Genomic DNA, 25,527 nt, shown 5'->3' with positions numbered 1-25,527 from the left:
GGGCATCATTTAATGTATTTCGAAGGAAGGAAACAATTTTCAACTATAAGATACTATTCATACTATACGTCATCTTCGACAAAAATAAGATTTTTAATCGTCAACATTTTTTTCTTCGAAAATGCGCAGTACAAAAATAACTTTCGCAGGCTTCTATGCTGGAAGCTTTTTTTAGTCTGATTTTTTTGGGGAATAACGCAAGTTGAAGCTCTAGTCATGTAGAACTGCAATGGAGAATAAAATTTACTATGTTACATCATTCCTTGTATTATGTCAGTGGTTAAATGTAAATTAAATTTAAAAATCAAAATGACACCTTAGCATGTAGAAATGCGATAAAAATATTCAATCTTTTATGTCACATACATTCTTGTTTTTTATATCAGTGGTTCAGAAAAAGTACATTTGTTTTCTATGATTTGAAAAAACTTTGGAATCTTGAAGCCTACAAAGCCTTTCTTTGAGGGCGCTTACCTACTTTTATTGTTGCTTTATTGTTATTTTGACAGTAAGAGGCAGAGTTTAATTTTATAAATCTGTTGTTACAAATGTTTGAAAAAAAGAATATCAATTTTCAGTCGAGTTGTCCGAATTAATTAGTGAAAAAATGCTTCATACTATATTAAAAAAATAAGATTTTCTTAATAACGTTTCAATAAGTTTTTATACTGTTTTTTGTATACTTCTTATTTTTTAAACTTCCTAAATTGATGTATTTTAATTCGCTAACTATGAATATGGCCATAAAAATATCCGTCATTGCACATTTTTCCTGCATTGTTTTTTACTTAGTTTCTTGTTTTGTATATGTACACATTCTGTTAACTAGCCTCTATCCACGAAGAAATTAAGAAATATAAAAAAATGTTCGCTCACATATTTCAGAAATATAGGGTTCACTTCAGTTTAATTTCAACTGATAAAATTTGTCCTTGATACTACCAGCTTTCATCGTGTGCGCGGGGCTAAGAATTGATATATAAGCCGCAAGTGAAACAGAAGAGGTATTGTCACATTTTTAATCAAATTTAAGTCTTTTATGTGCGTGTTTGACTCTTTTCAATAAAGTTGTTGACGTGATCCCTGGAAATAAGTAAGAAGATGAGGTAGTTTATTTAAAACATGATTATATAAAACGTGAAGTTTCATGGCTGCTGTGTGTTCTGCTATAACCTCATTTAAGAAAAATCCTATATGAATGTCTTTTTTTTAATCTGTTTTTATTACGTAATTATTAGAGACAATATTATTTACCAGTAGGAAATATAGAGAAAATAATTAAAAATAATAAAATTACAAAATTATCCTAAGATCTAAATGAATTCTTCGGAAGTATACAAATTATTATTTTCTTAAAATAAAAACACTTTTGACAAATTAAAACGAGATTCCTGCGATTTGAGCATAGCTTAAAACACTAGTGTTGTATAATAAAACATACTTTTACTTTCAGCCTATGCGAAGATATGCATTGGTGTTCATCATGAATAACGTAATTGGTGTGATGCAAAGAACATTACTTCATGGGTTACGTAGAAATTTAAGCTATAATCTGCTGCATTTTTAATCATGCTCTAGCTTCCCAAAGTAGATTGTAAAAAATAAATAAGTAATGAAAGTTAAACCGATCACAGTCATTTTACAACACTCCGCATCGAAATCTTGTTTAAAAATAACATAAAAATAATTTAATTAAATCTCGTTGTAATTAATGGACCAACATATGAAAAACTGTCACATCTGATATTTATTATTTTCTATTCAAAAATTACTCATCTCTAGAATTTTATTCTTTTTATTAAAATTTTTTAAGTTCAATATCATTAAATCTGTGTTATGACTTAAAGGGTGCATCAGTAACTTGTAAAACCTTTAAAGTAATTCGAGAGGCATAAAATGAGTTTAGTACAAAAATTATCTATTAAAACTCATACTTTGGATTCCTTTGGAACAATTCATCAGTTTCGTTTCCTTGTCAACAAGAAAGGTGCCTTTTTGTTGCAGCTCCCTTGGAACTCAAAATATACCAATTTTTGGCACACTTTTGCATATGCAAACATCTTTAAACTTTATATACATACATAGCTGGTTTATGCTTCTTTAACACAACTTTTTTTTACATATCTCATTAAAGATGAATAACTAGATTAAAAATGATGAACTAAAGATACTCGTTCCTGTTTTTGAGAAAAGACTATTTATTTGTGAAAATAGATATTTTCCGCGTATTTCAATTTTAATCTCAAAGCAAATAAAAAAGATCAGAAATACCCACATATGGAAATTCGAATGAAATCTTGTAACAATATTATTATCTTAATTATTTAGAAAAATTCCAATCTACACCAGTCTTCAGTTTAATAAATTAAAAAAATTTTGCGTCAGATTTATGTGTATCTTTCCGACAAAACGTATTACACAATAAGACTATACACATATAAACGTTAAACACATATTCTGCCTTTTATTATTTATTATTTCTCTGATAAAGTTTGTTCTCGATCGGTAATACAAATACTAACTTGCTTTGCTTATGCCTGATGGAAATATTGGATGGAAATATTGTCGATATATAAGCCGCGATCGAAGCTGAAGAGGTTCAGTCAACTGTCGATTAAAATGAATCTCGCGTTTATCGCCTTCATCGCTTTTTTCTGTGTGGCTCTTCTTCATGGAGCTGTTGGCCAGGAATGCCCCGGGCATAAGAGACATGGTGGTGAAACCTGTCATAAAAAATCGCATTGTTGCTCCGCGAATTGCGATAGTAAGTCAAGAAATTTATCATTATAGTGATGCATGGGCAGATATAACGTTGATTCAACAAAAGTACTTTTGTTTAATGTTAAGTCCATAGCATTACAAGACATGTCTGTCTGAGAATGTTTTGTTTTGTATAAAGGGAAATGTGTCAATAGATGTTTGGCATGGACAATTAATCAAAAGTATTATCTAAAAAGTCATTCAAGAAAATGCGTCATAATCACTGAATATCTATTACCCGTGTACGTTCTTATGTCAGTTGAGAAGTTATATACTATATATAAACTTTTAATTAATGTTTGAAAAACGCAGAGCCATGAAAATTCTTTCACTTCTATACCTATAATCTATAAAGATTATTCTCATATTTGTGGTTAAAAGGAATTTCTTCCTGTATTTAAAATAATAAACCTATATTTAGTGGACAACGTTCCAGGGTTAACAGCAAATTTAAAAATCATAAATCAGTTTAATCTTACATATATCGTTATATATTTTAAATATTTTATACTCCTACAAAAAATACTTTTTTATCCAACGTGATCTGTCCTAAGGTTTAAATTACAAAATATTTAAATCAATTCTTTAGCTAAATACAAAATATTTACACTAGAATGAAGATACTTTTAATTAATTAAAATACTATTTCTACCATGTGAACATAGGTTTGAGTAATAGTTAAAAATAATGGTACTGATAATTCAAACATATTTTTACTTTCAGAGAGAGCTAAGACATGCATTGGTGGTTAGTTGAAGTGATTGATGGTATGAAGAAAGGAAAACATTTAATTTTCTTAGAATTTAAATGCGTGAAAATTCACAAACCTGAATTATAACTATTAATCCTAATTATTAATATTAATTATTTAAGCACAATGTACTTTCCCGAAGGCTATGTGTAGAAGAATCAATAATTAAACTAACTCATGGCAAACATATTTAGTTATTTTACATCTTATCAAGATGCACATAAGTCTATTTTATGAGCTGTTGTCAACACATATTGTGTTGACAATCAACAAACATATACAATTTGTTATGAATCACCAATATTCTGGCCTAGTATTGTTTTTAAGCTACGCCAAAAACCGTTGTTTTGCACACTCCTAGCTAATACAATATTGGCACCAAAAGGTTAAAATTTGGATTTCTTTTCAATATCACGGACGCTTAAATTTTACATTTTACGTCCCACATATGTTTTTATCTAGATTTGTTCACGTCCAATCCAAATTTGACATCGAATTTACTAAAAATTCTGTTATCCGGGGGTCTTTCTGATCGCTAATTTCAAATCCGAAGTCCAAAATTCAAATTTCAGAATGGCGCGTAATTTTTAGACAAAATACTACAAAAGTGGTTCATAACATTCTAATCCGCCTACTTAAATTCCCCAGTTATAAATTTTGACTTCGAATTTGAAATCAGCGACTCGAAATACTCCATATTACAAATTTCCACTGAAATGGATTTGGTTTTACCAGAAAAGAAATTTTTATTTGAATAAGTTTTATTTCAACATTTCTGCTTGCCATATTGGATCAGGCATTTTCAATTTTTAAATGTTGACTTTCAATTTGAAATCAGCGTCCCACAGAGAAACGTCGGGTGAAAATTTTTAGTCAAATTGATTTCATTTGACAATTGTAGTATGCCATATTGAATCCGTTATTTTGAATTTTGACCTCCAGTAATTTACATGTCAGATCTGAGTGTTATAGTACTCAATGAAAGATTTTTTTGTCAGAAATATGTGTCATGGTGAAAAAGAGACCTCAATAGAATTTTTTTCCTTTACACTCTTATATTTATTCCACAATCAAATTAATGCACTTGAAGTAAAAGTACTACTATTCTTAAATTTGTACTGTATGAAAATTCAAAACTAAAATATATTATATACATATATATTAATCGACGGAAATGTTGCAAAAACATTATGATACTTGCATAAGAATTTGTTATCTAAAATTTTCAGGACATCGGTTTACTAATTTCATAGTGAAAATACTATTTTAGAAGAAAAAAAATCTATTTGTATACAAACTGGATTTTAAAGGTTTTTGGGATCTCTGATGCCGAATTTCGTATACACAATAAAACATTCAAAACGTTGAATACAAAAATTCGGATAATTTTACCAAAAAAGTCTTCATATTTGTAACATTAATTTCTTCAAATTTTCGTTTAAAGGTAGCAGTCCAGTATTAGAAACCAAATAGCCGAAAATTGTGAAACAATGAATCGAGGCTCATTGCCGTTCGGTTGCTTTCCCCTTAAGCTACTAGACAAATCGTAAAAAGAATCTTCAGAACTACACGTTATTAATTTTTGAATATCAATTAAAGACAAAATTGATATGTTAAAGATATAAAAATACATTTTTGGACAATATGGAGTTTCAAAAATTTCATCGGTAGCATCAGTAGCGGATCCAGGAGAGGTGTTTAGGGGGTGCCCCCCCCCCCCGAAACTTTTGGCTTTTCGTATTAAAGGCCGACGCCGCTAAGCTAAAACTATGCATGAGATATATATATATATCCCCTCCCTCCGAAAGATTTTTCTGGGTCCGCCCCTGGGTAGGATTATAATGAGATATGGCCCTAAATCTAAGAATTGTTGATAAACAATCATGAAAATGGGAATGATCACATTAATATTGCACTTTAACCAAATTTCTCTTATTATTCTTTCCAAGATACATTTTTTATAATTTTTAGTTTTTTTCTTCAAATATTAAATCCAAATAAGCAAGAGCTTGAACAACTTTTTCTGTATCGGAATAGCAAATCGTGACTATCTCCTCACGTGTTCGCAATTGAGTTTTTTGAATGAACATACAATTTAACTTCGAGTTTTTCATTTTTTATTCATAATATTGTACTTCATTAATATATCTCTCTGGAATGAATTTAATAGAAAAAAATTGGTTTGATTCCCTAAACATTTCTTTAAGAATCCTTGATTCATCTGCGAATTTCGATGTATTCAAATAAATATTGAGGGACAGTAAATATGAGCCAAAGTATTATGTAAAAGATGTACAGAATTCCCTTGCGGTACATTATATAGCTGATTTCAAAGTTTGTTCCATTTACAACGCTAATTATCGGTCTCAGCTCACAGTTGTCTTTTTTCTCCATAAATTACTTCACGCTCTCTTTAATTTGCAGTACATAAATTGAAACATGAAATTTTGTCAAAATATTTCAGTTATATGACACAAAATTGATCAAATGTCACGACTAAAAAAATGTATTACGTTGCTGTAATTTCACATATAGAAGACTTACATCTATATTTAGTATTTACACGCTTCGAGATTAACTGCAAACATAAATGGTAATTGCTAATGTAAACGCTAATTGCTGATATTAACGGTTCTCGTAAATCCAGCACTCACTGATAAGATCAGAAATCATACATTTTTATTTGCACATAACATTATTATTTTTTCCCGCAGACTCTAATAATTTTTATAAAACATGTGGACAACGCGAGATTCAATTTCGTATATCAGATAATATTTTATCAACTAAATTTTAAATCTAATAATTATAGCGAATATTTTGCAAAATTGTTATTATTTTCTAATCTACAAGGTTTACATAAAAAAATCTATGAAATTAAAATTTGGACAGTTTATAAAACTCACGTCCTTTGTTTCAGACGCCAATGTAAAAATTTTGTTATGCATGAAGTTTTAAAAAATATCTTACTAAATTATTTGATATTAATTAGTAAATATAAAAAAACTTAAACAAATTTACTGTTAGCATAAGAATGCTTTCATTCAGAAATAATGTATTATTCAGAAAATTTTCGATGTCAGTGCAATAATGTATAATATTAATTCAGTATATAAGTATTGTTTGTATGTATGCATGTATGTCTGCATGGATGTGTGCCTGTATGTATGTCTTCTGTATGGCTGTCTGTATGTATAGTTACCTGAATTTTGTGGTTCTTAAGGTTTCAAAAATGAAAGTTAAGTTCGTTAAGCAGATTTTTCCAATTATAATTTAAAAATTTTAAGCATTTGCAAAATTAAAAAAAAGGTTTTTTTTAATTTTAGAAATGTTTGTCAAAGTTTCTTATAGATAGGTAGAAGAATTGCAAACTATTCCAGAAAAATGTTCGCCTTCCATGAACATTAGAAAAGTTATGTACTTTTTACAATTTCAAAAATGTTCAGAAAAATATAAAAAACATTTTTTTATAGATTAGGAAATTTCATTTAAATTCTTTCCTAGAAATCAAATATATTTAGAAACTATCTCAGTTACATTTTTTGATTAGACAAAAATTTAAAAAGTTAGAGCTTTTTCAAAATTTGAAAAAATCGTTCATTTTCTAAAATGTGCAATTATTGTTTTTAAGAGATCCGTAAGTTTAAAGCGTTATTTTCAGTAGATTTGAACAAGATTTAAAAATTACCTTAATGAAGTTTTTTTAATCAGACACATGTTATCGAGCGCGAAACGCAAGTTTCGTAATGAGAATGTAATCGCCAAAGCCGTAGATGCTCGTAGTACCTTCTTTAAAAACAAATGGAAAACAAATTTCAGTTACAATTTATGGCTGTGCTATGCGGGCACATTTTTTTGATTCAAGATTCATTATTTTAGACCAAAATTAATTTTTTCCAATTGAAAATTCAACCATTTTTTTGAAAACTTGTTTTAAACTTGCTTTCAAAGTTTATCGTTTCTAGTTGAAAATTGAACTATATGGTTGAAAATATACGTGTATTGAACTATTTTCTTAAGAATTGATTTTTTCGGTTAAAGGTTCATAAATTTAATTTAAAATTGAACTATTTTTTTGTATATTCGTTATAAGATTTTCTTTATAATTGATATTTTTTAGTTGAAAATAGAATTATATATTTAAAAATTTACGTATTTTTGTATTGGGTAAAGGTTCATAAGTTTAATTCAAAACTGAACTATTTAGTTGAAAACTATTTTTGTTGGTTGGAAATTTACTTTCAACTGTCAGTTTTACTATTTCGTTAAAAATCAAATGTTTAGTTGAATATAAACTATAATATTGAAAATGCATATCTTCGGATTGAAAATTCAACTATTATGTGAACAATTTTTTTGAATTAAAAATTAACCGCATACTTGAATATTATATATCTGATTAAAACTTTTTTTAATTAAAAAATTAAACTATTTGGATAGAAACGTATGCAATTTGTTAAAGATTCATCGTTTTCGTTGAAGCGTAATCTTGTTGCTTGCAACTTCAACTAAACAAGTCGGGCGGATCTACTTCAGACAAGCACCCCACCCCCTCTGTTTGAGAGAAAAGAATATGATGAGCAAAAAAGTACAAGAGCGATTATGAAAATGATAACAATAATTATCAATTTCTACGTAAAAACAAATTCATTTCCTGAGGCACTTGTGTAACAAATATATTCTTGGAATACGTGAATAGGACGCCAACATTTTAAACATCAAATTAAAGGTCTTTCTTCTAGCTTAATTTCAAATTAAATGATCGATAATAATTTTTCTGTACAATAAGGAATCAGCAATTTGAATAGAAAAAGGCATAAGAGATCAAATTACATACATTGCAAATAATTTTAAATTAAAACTCTAATGAATTATTTTTATTAGTTATTCAAAAATTACTTAAGGTTCTACTCAGCGGCACTAAGCCCGAGTAGTATAAACTTCTACAGAAGGGTAAAGATTTCCTACAGTGATGGGAGGATGGATCGATAATGTCTTAAATATTACTCTATTAAAGCATTGTCTTTTTACAAATTTTTGAAAAACTTTCAATGTTTTTATTAACTGGTCAGGCAAAATTTGTTAATCAATCTCTTTCTACGAAATATTTGTTGTAATCGACAAAATTAATCAGGATACGTTCTTGCATTGCTTATAACTGCCAATTTAAAAATGATGATTAGTTATTTAACTCTGATCGACTTTTCCTCCAAATGGTATTTTTGTACCCGTTTTATTTACGCTGGCATACATCAACGGGATATATTAGAAGCATTCTTTTTTATACTGTAAAAAATTGAAATATACTTATGAAATGGTGCTCTCATAGGTAATATTCACGAATCGATTGATAAGTATAAATTCAATCGTGCGAATTATGGATTTGTGCACGTTCTGTTTTATTTCAATTTCTTTACTTAATTATTTTCCATTGTTTTTTGTGCATTTTTAGTTCATTTATTTACACAATATATTTCCCAATTTTGGGAACCCCCTCCCCCTTAAAACAGTCCAGGTGGCCGTCCGACCTGCCCCCCCCCCTCCACGGGGTTGACACCCCTGCTTTCGCTCAATTGACTGAAACACCTTTCTTTGTTGAATAGTCAAAATTTAACAAATTTAAATTAGATTTAAATCAAATTTAAAAGTAAAAAACTCAATTCTATTTGGAAATACGTTTTTCTTTCATTTATCTATTTTGATAGAAATTTCACCTTCTTTTGATAAAAATTAAACTACTTAATTAAAAGTGAATCTGTTTTGGTTAAGGATTCAACTTTTTTTTAACTAGTGTTTCGGTTTGATTCAACTATTTTTGATTAAAAATGAAAATCTTTTCTTCTTTAAATTATCCAATATTAAGTTTTTCGTTGAAAATTCATCTCATTTAATTGCAAAATTTACTATTTCGTTGAAAGTGAACTACTTTCTTAATCAATAGAAAACAATAGGATTTCAAGCCCCTAATCCTCTAAATAGTCTTTCATTATTTTTTAATGATACCTGAATAATCTCAAGAAAAAAAATCGTTACGAGAAATTTGGTAAGACAGGAGGAGGGGTCAAACCTTAAGGATTCTAAGAAAAAATTTTAGAAAAAAGTTTATATAATTTATGCATGACACCTGTTATTATAGAGCGCCATTTTAAGTATTTCAAGTTTACACGGTAAACTTAATAAACGGAACTTTTGGCCGCATTTTAAGGAGCTTGCCCAACTGTGCGTATGGAAAAAACCTTTGACTGAAATTTTATGTATATGATGATGCTTAACGTGATGTTAATTAAAAGGGCCAATTTGACCGTGAGGCCTTTTCCATACATTTTGTGCGGGGTCCTTTCATCTTTTGTGAAATCACCGTTAGGGATGTCTGGAGCATTTCCACTTACGTGGCATGTGCTAAGTACTGAAACAACAAGAAATTGAAACAGGTGAAGACTCGAATTGGCCAAAGTAATTCGTCTCGTTCTTGGTCGCAGTTAGTCAGTAATGATTGTTAACCAATCGCAGCTAGCGTCGGCGTTTTTTTCGGCTGTTATAAGGCGATTCATAAAAACCATGAAGCTCGCGTTAACCTCCACGTGGGTGTTCTCTCTTTGCGTGCTGGACATTTCCTGTGAACAGTTTTCCAATAACAATATTAGATACAATGACAAAAGTGATGTTGTAGCTAAAAGTAATAGAGTCGATGTGGTTTTGTCCCGAAAAAGAAGAACTTTGTTGTTCCCAGTACCTTCGACAGTTTTGGTACGTATTTAGTTGATTGCTTCTAAAACCACTGTTTATCGATTTTATCTGGTCAAACAATTTACACGGATCTCAGCTGAGGATCAAGTGAACAAAACATGAAAAATCTATTTGAGACGATTGCAGTATAGCTAGACAAGTGCTGTATCTGGAAGAACCGAGAGGTCGAAAAAAATGCATATAGAATCCTATAGAAGAAGCGATTTGGTTATTCAATATTATCAAATTATTAAATCTATATGGGTTTTTCTCTACGCAGAGGCCACTTTACAAAAAAGTAAATAAAAAATAAATTTTAACAAGATTTTTTGTATGAACATTAGGTTCATTGCCGTTAAGATACTTTCCATTTATTGTGACTAGAACTATTTCTAAAGAAAGTAAGAGAATACAAATTAATTTTCACAAATTAGGAATAGTATAATACAAAATCTATACATTGAATTTGAAAAAATACATTTCTATTTTTTATTTAGCGAATAAAAAAGATTTTAAATAATTTTTAAAAATTATGGATAAAATTTTTATTATAGTTTAAATCGCTTGGAAATGGATTGGGATCTCTTCAAATACCCTAAAATAATTCAAAGTCTTTGAAATTCCTATAAACTATTGAAATACATGAGAAAGTTCTAGGAATCTTTTGTAATTTCCTAAAATATTTCAATTCCTTTGATTTGTTTTGAAATCTCTTGCAACTTTTTAAAGCTCTTAAAAGTGTCTGCGAATCGTTTACAGTACCATCAAATATTTCAAAACCTTCTAAATCCCAATTAGTTTCTCGAATCCTTTAAAAAATTCTTTGTAATCCTTTAAAATAACCTCAAATATTTAAAATCCTTTCAAATCTTTTAACACTTTTGATATCTTAAAGTTGTCAAGGAATTTAAAACTAAATGCTCTTAAAATTTTCCAATCCTTCCATCATTTTGTCAATTGTTCCTCAGGATCAATTAAATAAAAACTTTTAAAAATTCAAAAAATCCAGCATAAATTAATAAAAATGCAGGGTGAAATCCAAAACAATAATTTCAAATCTCTTCAAATCTTATAAACGCCAAGAAATACCTAACTTTTCTTAAATAAAGTCCTTAAACTCGATTTCATTTACAGATTTATATAACTTTTATAAATAAAATAAGTCGAGGAATATTTGTTAAATTACCAATAAAATAATAAATTATGTATGCTATTTAGAGTTTTTTTTTAAGCAGGTACCAAATAATTTTACCTTAGATATTGCTTCATTTCAGCTTTAGCAATTTCAATGTGATTTTCGTTAAAATATTTACATCTTTCTCTGCGTTCTTAGCTCTTTTTCTTTTTGTAAACTTTCCTCTTCTTTTAAAATTTTTAGGGCTGATTCTATTTTTTACATTTACTGTTGGCCATTTCGCTACATATTTTTCTGCTAAAAAAAAGTGAACAAAAGCTCCACAACTTCCACAAAAAATGTATAATAAATTAATGATAATCGTTTCTAGTTTTCTCTAAGTTGAGTACATATAAATAAACAACGCGATGTGAATCTAACTCGCAAGCATAGCAAACACGTTGTGTAAACAATCCAGTATAAACCTAACCTAAATCTCGCAAACGAAATTCAGGATCGTAACAAGTCGTAATTAGATATTTCAGGTTGGGTGGGCGAAATCCAAGACTCCAAGATGTCTGCACTTAAGGGCCAAAAAATGATACCAATTGTATGGGACAAAACTTTATTTTTGTATTAGTTTAAGCAAACATTATTTCGAACCGTACGTTTTTCTGATTAAATTATATAGCTTTATAATAACAATAAAATTATATCTAAATACATTTATAGTGAAGAATGACTTATTCCCACGTTATAAAAAAAGTAAGTTTTTCCCATGCAATTGGTATTGTTGTTTGGCCCTCGGCGTGCATACATCTTTTCAGCTGACGGTTTCGACGATGGATGTTACGTCGATGGAAAACAACACAAAAAGTGACCCTGAAGCTTTAAAATAGAATTGATTGAAAAATCCTTTAGTAAATCATTTTCTGCTGCTTTGAACAAAATTTCAATCTTTTATGCAGTAACTTCTCCTCTGAAATATTAAAGTTACTGCTAGTTACGTCGATGGATACTAGAAAAATACACAAGGCTTTTTTTGTCGTTTTTTTTATTTACGAAGAAAGCTCTTAAGGCTTACACTCAAAATGGAACTCGTTATGGGATACTGAAATGAAGATCTTGACTAACTTTTGAAATAATACAAATATTAGTTTTAATAATATAGTCCATGGGCATCAAAGTGTCTGAGGAGAATTAGCCATGCATGTATTTATGCAAGCTTTTAATGAAATAGAATTTATTTGTGAACTAAGGATCAATAATAATATTTCTTTTGTAATGAAGATGCTAAAACCATTCCTATAACTCTACTGTCTAACGAAAAAAGCTAGTGAGTCACATATGGCATAAAGGTTATTTTTCCATGCAAGTTTGCGTAAAAATAGACACACTGACAAATTTTATTCACTAGATTGGACAGCAGAACTAATATTTTTCAAGAAATCGATTTATTATCTTTTGTTTGCGTACTCCTCAACTATTGACACAGATGATTTCACTAACAATAATCTTTTTCAATGGAAAGCATCGTTTTCCTGAAAAACGAAATATAAATGGGAAAAACGCCCCATTAAAATCTTTTCAGCTTGATTTTCAAGTGCAAAATATTCTCAGTCCATTCATTTGCAGCTTATTTTATTAATAAAACAAGTTTGGCCTTTTCATGTCTGCGATTAATTAAGCGTAAGCGTTTTTATTTTCATCCCAACAAAATTATTGCTCGTATTCAGTAAAGTCATATAAATTTTTTATTTTTCTGTATTACAACCGAAGCAATTTAAATTTTGTAATCAAAAAAATCTTATTAAGCTCGCTTCTCGCGTGCTTTTTCTCGTGACTTTTTCTGCCATGTCCAAGTGACACTTTATTAGTGTACATCAGTTTAACATCTTATAATATTCTTACATTTCATACTAAAGTAACGTAAAGTTGTTCCGTGATCTTCCTCTTGCACCAAAATACATACTTTATCCTTGATTTTCAAGTTATTAATTTTTCACTTGCAATTTAATTGATTGAAATTTAATAATCCTGATGCACAGTTTGAATATTATTTATTCTTAACGACTAAGTTTCAATATTTTTATTTAAAAATGCTTTTATTTTTAAACGAACTATAAAATGTATTATTTTTCAAACCTTAAAATCTATATATTCTTTATCACATTTTTTAATTTAATAATTTTATATTTAAATGTTTTAAATTGTGTACTTTCAATTTTTGTCTGGTTTCAACCTCAATTAAACGTACAAAATTGTCTAGCTTTTAAAATTCTTCGAAATCGTAGAATTTCAATTTGAGAAACTTCATAGTTGTAGAGTTTTCAAATTAAAGGATTTATGATGAAAGAATTTCAAATGAAATGTCTCCGCTATAAATTAAAAGCAATGGAAACTTTACAAAGGCTTCCAATTTTACGATTTTAAACATTGGAATGTCATATGTAGCAACCTTGTTCTGTAATCTATTTTTAAATTGTAGATTTTAAATCTAAAATCCTAACATTGAATGATTTTTAGCTGAATATTTAAAAAAAAGGAATCTTTCAAAATTGTGAAATATTTAATTCGAAAACATCAAGAATGAATAATAATTCTAAATGTAGTGTTGAAAATCATACGATTTGAAATGAAAAAGTTAAAAATTGTGTTGTTCAAAATCCAATTGGATCAAAATTAAAGTATTTGAAACTGATACCTCGTTAACTGAATAGTGCTAAATTTTCGATTTTTTCCATATCAAAGTTCGTGACCAGTAAAAATTCTCTCTGTTTTAAAGCAAGTTCACATTCATGTAATTTACGATGTTCCGTATTAAATATTTTTTTGTTTGATTTTTAATGCTTCCCATTTAAAATTATTTTTATTTGAAACTTGTTTAGCGAGTAAAATTGAAAAATTTTATTTTTAATCGAAAAATCTCAAAATATATTGATTTTAAAGTAGAATGTTAAAAATATGATAATTTAAAAGCAACAAAAATTAAATATTTTCAGACTCAAATTTAGAATATAGCATCATTTATAATTCGAGATAATTGAAGGGATCAAAAGTTGAAAGTTAAAGCTCCTGAAATTAAAAAATCTCACACTTATATTACGTAAAAAATTTAATTATAATTTATATTATAATGTTTAGTGAATCTTCGAGTAAAAATCAGACAATTTTAGGATACTATACTGAAAATGAGAAATATTTTGGCAGATTTTGAAATATTTTGAAATAAAAAATAATACAATTTTCAATTTCTGGTTCGTCTTTGTCTTGCATTCATTTTCATTGATATTTTTATTGTTCAGGTTAAAAATTGAAAATTTTAGTCGGGATATCTTTTTATCTTGAATTTATTTTGGAAGCAATTTGTATAGAATTGTTAAATTACAAATCGTTTTATTTAAAAATGTTGCAACTCTCAAGTGTTTTAATGAGATATTCTGCGATTTTAACTTATTTTAAAAACCATACCATTTTGTATGTTTAAAATTGAAGTCATGCAATTGAAAATATTGAAAAATACTACTATTTAATGAAAAACTGACTCTTAAGGTTTTTAATATGATATTTGGTATTTAAAAAAAAAACTTAACTTAATTTTAAAATAATCAATTCCAAAATTACTCTGAAAAAACAATAATTTGATGTAGATTTTTTTGGATATCATATTTTTCAATGATTTATAAGTCTTTCAAATTGTATCGAAATACCTAGAGAGCTTTTAAAGTCCCTTGCAATAATTGAAATCATCCGAAATATATAATCTGTTATTATCCTAATATCTAAAAACATATAAAAATATCTCAAATCTGACTGGTCCTACAAAATCCTTCCAAATCTTTTGAAATTCTAAAAAACTCTTTAAAATCACGTGAAATTTGTTTTAGCTCCTAAAAATCAACTAAATCTTTGAAAATTTCTTTAAACTGTTACAATCTTTTGAAAATTTCTTGAAACTCTTGGAGATCCCCTAATTTATTTCCAAGCATTTGCTGTCCAAATAATTGAAATTTATTGAAAATTCTTCGGAGTCACTGAAAATATACCATAAAATATCTAAAGTCCATTTAAATCTTTGGAAATCCATTGAAACTTTTTAACGAGCTTTTTGAAGCTACTGAAAATTAGTTGGAATATTTAAAAACAATCTAAAATACTTAAAGTCCTTAGAAATCCCTACAAATTACTGAAAATCTGTTAAAAATGATATAAATATTTGTAACTTTGAAATCCTTTATTATTCCTTAATTCTTATAGGTACATACTTTGAACTCCATTAAAATATTATAAAATCCGCTGCAAGCTCCTGAAATAACATTAAATCTGATGACATGAAATTAAAGTCTCTTTAAATGTTTGAAATCCTTTCAAAACTTTTGAGATGAAGGAAGTTCTTTAGAAATACGTATAAACCGAAATATGTTAAATAATCTTCAAATCTTTGAAATACCTTAATTCTTGTAAAATTATTTGCAATTCATAGAAATATGATCAAATATTTCGAATTTTTTATATTTGCTGAAATCTGTTAAAAATCACTTAAAATAATTCTTAAAAAATCCTTAGATATCTTGAACGTTGCCTGAAATCCCTTTGAATCATTAAAAATACCCCAAAACTTTGTAAACTTAATGAAATCTTTGAAACTCCTTATATCTTTTAAAAACCTTTGAAATCCCTGAGACTGCCGTAGAATCTTTAAAAATCCTTGAAACTCTACGAATTCTCGCGGTTAGAATCCTATACAATTGTTTAAGTTTCTTGAAATCGGTTCGAATTACAATAAACTTGTTTGTTTTTTAGAGGCCACCCTGAAACATTTATATTTGAGTTGAGAATTTCACTGATCAAAATGAACTCATCGCGCGAATCATGATTTCTAGTATAAAATAATATGAAATGAATACTAACAAATTTAAGAAAGAAAAATATTAAATTAAATTAGTCACTTCTGTGAAGCTGCTCTTGGATTGAAGTTAGGCTAGAGCTTAGTCTTTAATATTGTAAATAAACGAATATGATATAGATGAGATGCAGCATCCTTAAAAGCCTATACGAACGCCCTTATGATGAAATACAGAGCTTCAACATGGAAGGAACAGACCTCCACATTCGTAATCTTTTCGTTAATTATTCGTAAAGCATAGATAACGGAGCAAGAGCACCGTGAAATACCAGCGAGAAACTTCTTTTAAATTATTCTATCAGTTCTGCTTATACTGTCCTCGGATGCACTGTAGCACAAAGTTATCCAATTTCCTTCCGTTTTCTTAACACCAAACTGGAAATTATTAAACACCACTTTGTGCTTCAATAGAAATCTGAGAATCGAGTAAAATCGGGTATCTGCAGTTAGGCAGCGATAGAAAAGTATACATAAATACCATTTTTTCGAATAATGAAAGTTTGATATTTAATAAAATAATTCCAAAATATGCCTGAAAGATTTTCTCTTGGATTAAAATCAGGCCTGTCCTAAAAATTGACTCATTGTAAAAAAATCAAGGTAGCAAATTTTTTAATTTTTGGTTAAAAAGTTTAATTGATTCCGCGTCAGTTGAGCCCTACTCAACATAATTGCTATTGATAGGAACCGAGGCAGAATGTGAGAAAGACCAATCTTTTTATTATTTTGACTGATGTTTTATCAGAAACTTCAACTATCTTGCATGTTGTAGGAAAGAAAATGGTAAAAAATTGAAACTACGCTAAAGTAAAGTCTAAAATTTTATTTTTAAAATAACATCATGAACATGCAAAAATATTGAATGGTTCTCGAAATATCATAAAAACACTTAAAAACGTTCTCTAGACGAGCGTCGGTCAGTCAAGCGACAGTCAAGTGGAGCAGTACATGCGTTAACAGAAGCTCCACTGCCTTTTGACAAACCAATTTTCGTCTTGAGCATGTTTCCACGTTTTTGATGATAATTCGAAAACCAGTGAATATTTAACTACAATCTTGGTCTCATATTCAAAAGAAAATTTCAGACCTTACTTTTGCGATGTTATATTTTTTACCATTTACTTCCATTAAGAAAGCAGAGGGTGGAAATTGAGAATGGAAAATTGGCTAGAAACGAAAAAAGGTCACTTTTCCTCACCTGCTATCGGGAATAAGAGAGAAATCATTTATTTTTAATGAACGAAATTTTATAGGTGAAGCCCTACTAAAATTAAAGTGAAACGCTTAAGTTTTCTTATCAAAACATATTGCCTTTTCAACAAAGTAGTTGAATTTTCAAACAAGAAAGAGGAATTTTTTACACAAAAAAAAGATTTTTAAAGAAAGAGTTAAGTTTCCAAGCTAAAAGAATTAATTGTATTAAAAACAATTGGCTATTGAACCCGAAAAGATATTCAATCAAATAATTCAATTTTCAACTCACCAAAAAATTTATTAAAAAATACAATTTATTACTAAGCAGTTTACTTAGAATAAAATAGTTAAAATTTCAAGCCAAAAACACGAACTTTTTCGAAAATAATTATTTAAATAAGGGGAAGTAGGGGAATAGGCGAAAAGTGTAGTCTACACAAAAACTGGATTTGGCGTTGTAAAAATAAAAAAGGATTATCAGGGAGAAAAAGCTACTGCTTGAAATTGCAAATGCTAATATAATATAACTTGGTTTTAAAAAAGGCTGTCTCTAATCGTCCCGAAAAATCGGTGGTGTTGGAAAAGGGGATAAACTAGTCATCCCGAAAATTCGGGATGATTAGCCAAGCTTATGAAAAATAATTGACTACTCATCCCGACGAATTTCAGGACGACGAGGAAATTAGTTAAAAAAAATTATAATAATTATCTAAAATGAGGCAAAAATTAATTACATTTTTATTTATTGAATAATTTTGACCTGTCAATATTAAAAATTACATTGAATGCAACTTTTTTCATATATTTCACAAAATATATAAAATTATACTCTATTATGAAAAAATTCCGAAATTATTTGACGATAATAAAATTATTCTTTTAAATGCGTCGTTAATTTAAGTATATTTTCAATGAAAACTTTATATAACATTGTATATTTAGAAATATAAAAATTATTTTACTATGTCAGCATGCAAAGAACTTTAGATTTATTTTCAAATTTACTGATACGTTTTAGGTCTCATAAAAAGTGGATTTCTTTTTATCAGGTCGTATATAAATTGGCTTGTTTCGATTCAGGTTCTGTTGGAAAATGAGAATCTCATAAAGCATTCTTGAAGTGCAGATAAAAAAGGAACATTAATAGAAAAATGGGTATCGAATGAGGAAATAATTGAATCATGATTCAATTATATTTGTGCAATGACGCGTTAATCCCTATCAGTTTTTCAGTACACTTGATTTAATCTTGATAACTGCAAGTTTGTTCGAAATGAAAAATTATATTTTAATTTACATCAGGTAATGAAGAATTTTACATTAATAATCTGAAATCTCTTTTTTTCTTAGACTGATATTAATTCTAATTCACAGGCTTTCCATAGAATTTGTTTTTCTTTAATAAAAGTAGTTTTTCTAAAATTCTATTTCAGAAACAAAATATGTTCACGTTAATAATAGATCTTGCTATGCTAAGCAATAATAATGATCAAAGTTAGAAATATGGAATCGAAAAAAATACATTTTTTACTTTGTCATTGGATACGGTAAAGTACACAACATATTTTTTTATTTCTAAGATGATATCTCGAGCCTCACTGTTCTAAATAAATTTTGTATTACTTTTTATTGAATGAATTTCTTCGGTAGGACAAAAGGTGAATAAACAAGCCATTTATTTACTCACTTTTCTCAGATATGATTAATTTAGCAATAAAATATCGTTTTAGTTTGAAAAGCATCTTTTAAATCACGTATTTTTATATTTTCCCAATTTTCACATTTTTATTTATTTGGATAAGCTTTCTAAACAACTCTTGTTTTAAATTAAATAAAAATAGTGAAAAAATTATTGGATTAACACATATTTAAATGATGATAATTTTTCACCGATATTAGGTTTCCAATTTTTTCATGTAATATCTTTCTTATTTAAATAATCCGAAATAAAAAGTGGTTTACGGCAGTTAGGAGGCATTTACTGATTTTTAAACATTTTGATACTTTTTTCTTTTTGTTCAATAGAACATTTTCACACTATCAGCTATTTTTAGTAGAAGATAGATTTTTTTTACAGATTTGTGCTCTTTTCATCATAATGTTAATACATTTTAACACGAGTTAGAAACTGAAGTAGGTTTTTTATTGCAGAATTTAGTAGAGGACCTATAATATGCCTTTCTATGCGTTTTTTTTTTTACTTAAACACTATTTAGGAACTTTTTTGAAAAATTGCTTCAATTGCTCTATTTACCTTTTTGCATTTTTTTTTATTTTGACCAAAACCCTACTCAGGACCCTTTTTAAAAAGCAGCTTTAATGATTCTATTATTTTATATCAGGGTGCCTCATCAAATCCTTTTTTTAGATTCTCTAAATCCTTGAATCTGAAATTTCTTTCTTTCGGTGAGAAGATCTTCCCTAATTTTTACTAAATTTAAAAATATATATATATTTAGAGGACGCTATGGGGCAAAAATTCTTAGACCTTCCCCATACAACAGGGGGAATATGTATATAATAATTTATAAAAAATGTAATGAACAAGGCTTTTAATGATTCTATCACTAAAATTTGATAAGAATATCAAGATGCATAAATAAGAATAAAAAAGAATGACTTACGTAATATAAAGCAATTCTTTAAATATTTTCTTATGTTCATAAGAAACAAAAAGTTGAACAATTTACACTTTTCTTGCGAGGAAATTTTTTTTATTTAATGAAAAGTATGTGCATGCTTTGTTCATGTGCTTTGTGCATGTATATAACATGAGTTTTTCTCTCCTCCTATTTATGTATGTTGCTATTTTATCAAATGTTAGTGACATATACCATTAAAAGCATTGGTAAAGACTATTTTTTTCAACATATTTTCCTTGTGCTCAGTTTTGACACTTATCATCTCAAACCTAGAATATACTTTTTCCTACTTTATCTAGAAGGTCTCAGAATTTAAGGAATCTTGTTTTTATAATATCAAGTATCAAAAATAAAGTGCCCCAGACTTTCCCTTTATAAGAATTAATCGATATTCTAATTTTTTGTAAAAATTATTGTATAATTGTAGGCCAATTATTGCTTCAAATTTTTTCCAATGGGTAGATATTTTTGTCAGTAAAGTAGGTAATATTTTTTGAAAGTTAGATAATATCAAACAATTATCTAGTGATAAATTTAACACCTTAATCTAAACTTTGTAGTAACCTGATGACGAATTTCTTGCATTAAAAAAATTATAGAAATGAAAATGTCAACACCTAAATGAGTCGAATTTTCGGCATAAAAGTCACCACAGCGACCTCTAAATATATTTTTTTAATCTCGCAAAAATGGAGGATAATTTTCTCATCAAAGAAAAGAAATGTCTAAAAACGGATTTTTTGTAAAATCTAAAAAGAGGACAGAATTTCATAAGACACCTTACTCTACGAATTATACTCTACAGTATTGATTTTCAAAATGTCATTTGTAGGAAGTTCAGTTAAAATAAATTCACAAAAGAGATATTTATCATGTGCAGCTGAATATTTTCAATGTCCGGTTTATAATAAATTGTGTATAAACGCTTTTTTGCTTATTTCTTTGTTGAAAATAATGAATAACCGCCCATTGCTGGGGACATGCAGATTATTTTTGGCATAGGAACACCACTCCAGCTGGAAGCTGAAAGCGTGATTGTTGGTGTATTTGCAAAATGCTTATACACTTTACCGCAAAACTCTACGGATTTTACTGAACCTGGAGTTACCTTAGGCAGGACAGGCAAGAGCAGATGGCAAATTTACAAATTAGTAGAAACGGCAATGCAGATGTATGGTTTGGGTGGCAAAGAGTGCATACTGAAGGCAATATGCGAAGCAGCCTCCGTTCCCTTTAAGTCCCACCATGGCATTCTTGGAGAATTGGTTCAGACCTTTCTCACGTAAGTAGACATTTTTATATAATTTTACATTCTTTGGGTTTCGTAGCACTGGGCAGAAATCTTCATAATAGGAGAGGAAGTTTGGAAAGTGAGGTGTAGTAGTAGGGGAAATGAGGGAGGAATGAGGGTACGGGGAGTAGGTCAACTCACAGGAAATGAGCGGTGAAGGAATGGGAGAAATGAAGGTTGGGGGAGTGAGAGAATAGGAAAGTATTGAATGTAAAATAGAAGAAATGAAGAGAAATAAGGGAAAGGGAACTAGGGAAAATTGACAATGGATGATATAGGAATTACGGGGAAATAGGAAGTGAAAGGAAGAAAGGAGACATTTTTTTAAGAGGAAGAAGTCGAGAAGTTATGAGAAGATATATTAGGTTAGAGGAGGGAATCAGGAAAAGGGAGCGCTAAGTGTATAAATGAAGAAATGATTTTTGAGTGCTCTATAGAATTACTTGTTTTTCTATTATGCAAAAGCCCTATTTTACCATTCTTACAACGTATTTTGAACATTTTTTTACTTTTCTTGTCAACTTTGTTTATAAAAAGTAATAAAAAGATTGTTTCTTATCGATATAAAAAGAGTCATTCTATCAAGAATTTAATGCAATTTAATATTATCTAACAATTTTTAAAATGGGTCAAATTGTTCTGGAGCTATCGTGCATGCCGGTTTGAAAAATGTAGTTTTGAAAAAGAAGTACTGACATTTCTTAAAAATGTACAAGACTACAAATAGGTACCAAAGTACTAGGAAAGTTCCATTTTATTTTTTCAAAATTTTCATAGGCGACTTTATCAGTATGAAAGTACCAGAAAACTCACATTTTTCTCCTGAACAGGGCATCTTTTAAGGAAAGAGTTACCGTAAGAGTCCCACATTTTTTAGCGGACATTTTTGGGACAAAAGTATCGGAAAAGTTCCATATAATTATTTTGAAATTTTTAACATTCTAAAGACCAAAGTACCAAAAAAATCTAAATATTTCTTACTTAATTTTATATTGAACATATTACAAGTTCCAAATAATATTTAAGACAAAAGTGTTTAAAATATTAAAACTAATTTGCTTAGCAGGTATTTTTATGTCTAAAGTACAGAAGGAGTGCCACTTAAATTTGTTTGAGCAGGAATTTTTGAGGACAAAAGTATCTGAAAATTACTAATTTTTTTGTTGATTAGCATTTTTGTAGAACAAATATATCGGAAAAGGCCTCCTTAATAATTTAAAAATTTGCCCAAGTCTTTAAGAAACAAAAGTACTAGAAAGGTTCAAAATACGGCCCGCTTCACTAGGTCTTTTTTTAAAGGAAAAAGTACTGGGAATCTCGTTCATACAAAAACATTAAGTCTGATTTCTCCGGTACTTTTATGCCAAAAAATTCCTGGTGAAAAGAAACATTTTTTGACATTTTTCTGTACTTTAGTCCTATTTTAGCAGTACCTTTCTGGAACATAAGTCCCATGAGCAAATGCGAGAATTTCGAAAAAAAAATAAAATGGAGTAGGAAGAAGGATGGAGTGAGGGTCGGAAATGATGGGAGGAGCAGGTTTGAACGACCTTTTTAACGTCTTATTAAGGCACTTTGTCTAATTTTCATATTTTATCTACTTTAGTTGCAATTTCTATTATAACATTGGGACTGTGGTTAATTATTTGAAAGATCCAACTTTCGATATCAAATTTAATAGATGGTGGTTGCTGAATTTTTATTGAGAATTTCGAATGTACAAACATATAAATTCGTTCATTGCTCAAGCTCTCTTTATTCGTTTCGGGTGGTATAATTCTTTGACTATACTCTCGTAACTTTTTTATGAGCTATCATATGAATTTGAAGATTTAGAGAATTCTTGAAAACTTTCAGACCTTCGAGTACAAAGGAGGATTACGACGAATACGCGGACCAAGAGTACCATGCAGCGGAACGACTAGGAAAGCATTTGGGTGAAAACTGCCACGCCCTGTATCCAGAATGCAAGAGAAGCGTCCTAGACGTATTTTCTAGTCTGGACTCGTAAGGGTAGTGTAAAAACCGACGAATAGTGGCCATTTTCACTTCCAGCTCATGGAATTTCTCCCCTGGGTCGCATTAGCCAAAAAGTAGATCCAAGAATCCCGCTAGAAGCCACCTAAATCAAAAATTAGGTAATTGCTTCATTCCTTCGAACACACATGTATATAATAATGACTTTATATTCTAAGTCATTTATCTTATACTCAAATATTTTGTAATTTTTTAATTTATAAATTGCATACTATTTTGCTTTCCTATGTGTACTATTTAGTGTAAGAAATTATTTCCTAGTGGACCGTAGATATGTATACTAGGATTTGTATTAAATTGAGAATGTTGATGTGAAACATTGTTCTGAAGCGGCTTTCATAATAACAACTTTGATAGGTATGGGCAACTACGACAAAAATGAAATGGTTTTGAAACTTAAAATGTGCAAGAAATCCAAAGACTATTATTTACAATTAGTATAACTTATAATTTAATATTCCAGCGTGCAATTAAAATATTTACTACCAGAATTACAAATTTAATTTTTAGGACAACAAGAATTTACTGTAAATAACTAGGAGAATATTTGTTTTAATGTCTGTAAATTATTCATTTTACGAAAGAGTATTATCAAAGCAAAATGTTACTGGCAGATAAAAATGGTTAATTCTATAGGCTCATAAGATGTACTGTAAGTAATTCGATACCTTCTCCTTAAAAAAACCTCTCTCAGAGTATACGTCTAAAACCACTCCATTTTTTATGTTGGCCCCTCGTTTTAGTAAGTATACGTACACGACAAACAGTTGACAAGGTTTAGTAATAAATGGTCTCCGACTTAGTATATTATTAAGAAATATTTTGAATTCATTTGAGTTCAATCATAGAATTCACTCAATTATTTGAATTCCTTGCATTCGTGGAACCCTATAAATTGCGACAATTTCTTTCATTCTAAGGAGTCAACGATAATGTAAAGAATAGAAAAGAATTCTGAAGATTTGACAAAAAAAAAGATTAAAAAAATTCAGAGAATTCGTGGAATCGAGAAAATTTAAGGAATTCACGGAATTCATAGAATTGATGGAATTTACGGAATTCATAAAATTCATGGAATTCACAGAACTCAAAAGATTCAAAAAAATTTACGGAATTGAAAGAATTTGTGGAATTCAAGGAATTTAGAGAATTCAGTGATTTAATGTTTTCAGTTAAATTAAAGAATTCAGTGTATCCCTCAAATTTGAGAAATTCTGGTAATACAATGAATTAGGCAAGTAAAAGGATTTAAGAGAATACAAGGATTTTGTAGAACACAAATGTATGTAAAGAATTCAAATAAATGAGAGAATTATAGGAATTCGGCGTGTTCCAGAATTTTATAAAGTTTTTGAATTTTTTGGAATATTGCTTCGAATTTACTTCTTGAGTCCTTTACTCCAATCGCTATTTTTGAATCTTGCTCCAATTTCAGTTGGATTCTAATTGAAATCCCGAGAATTCCAGGCATTCGTACGACTCAAGCGATTCAGAGAATTCTTAGAGTTTAGAGAATTCCAAAAAATCATTCTATTCCAAGAAGCCAGACAATTTCAAGCATTCAAAGAAGTCGAAGAACTCAGGGAATTCCAGGAATTCAGAGATATCCAAGAATGTTAAAAATTCAAGATTTTCCAAGAATTAATGACATATGGAGAATTTAGAATATTCCAGAAATGTCCAAATTTAAAGATTTTCAGGATTTCCGAGAAAATGAAGTTTTTCAATAAAGTAATTCCGAAGATTTCAATTAAGTTTAAAGGATGCATAAGAATTTTAAAGAGTTTTGAAGCATCCCAAATAATACCAAATGATACAAAAAATTCGAAGAACTTTAAAGAATTGAAATGATTTCAAAATAATTCTAAATTGTATACTAAACCAGAGATTATTAATTACACCGGGACACAAAAAAAGTGTTCCTCCCAGCAAACTGCACTTGCATATCTATATGTTTATGGGGTCTCCGAATCCGAATCCGATGTCGAAATAACCCAGTTGGCTCATGTTTGTTCGAAACACGCAAAAATAAACGTAAAATCCAGGAAAACAGCGTTTTTTCATGTATATTTTGAGAAAACAACATCTCTTCATACCCGTTGATCT

General features: G+C 28.9%; 1 protein-coding gene across 2 annotated transcripts; it reads left to right on the top strand.

Moving 5' to 3' along the window:
* The first annotated feature begins 2,578 nt into the window (after positions 1-2,578).
* Positions 2,579-24,434, top strand: LOC117167019. 2 transcript variants are annotated; one of them, XM_033351568.1, is made up of 3 exons: positions 2,579-2,764; positions 21,080-21,375; positions 23,242-24,434. In XM_033351568.1, exons 1-3 carry the CDS (start codon positions 2,672-2,674, stop codon positions 23,393-23,395), a joined length of 543 nt encoding a protein of 180 aa, XP_033207459.1. In that variant the 5' UTR covers positions 2,579-2,671; the 3' UTR covers positions 23,396-24,434. The 2 variants fall into 2 exon arrangements, 1 of the variants encoding a protein (XP_033207459.1); XR_004466345.1 differs by lacking the exons at positions 21,080-21,375; positions 23,242-24,434 and adding an exon at positions 3,484-3,679 and having other exon boundaries at positions 2,647-2,764.
* Positions 24,435-25,527: the final 1,093 nt, after the last annotated feature.

Source organism: Belonocnema kinseyi, chromosome 2, assembly GCF_010883055.1.
Source record: "Belonocnema kinseyi isolate 2016_QV_RU_SX_M_011 chromosome 2, B_treatae_v1, whole genome shotgun sequence".
In the NCBI taxonomy this organism is placed as follows: domain Eukaryota; kingdom Metazoa; phylum Arthropoda; class Insecta; order Hymenoptera; family Cynipidae; genus Belonocnema; species Belonocnema kinseyi.
Note: the sequence above shows the minus strand (reverse complement) of the source record. Positions and strands in the feature narration are given on the sequence as shown.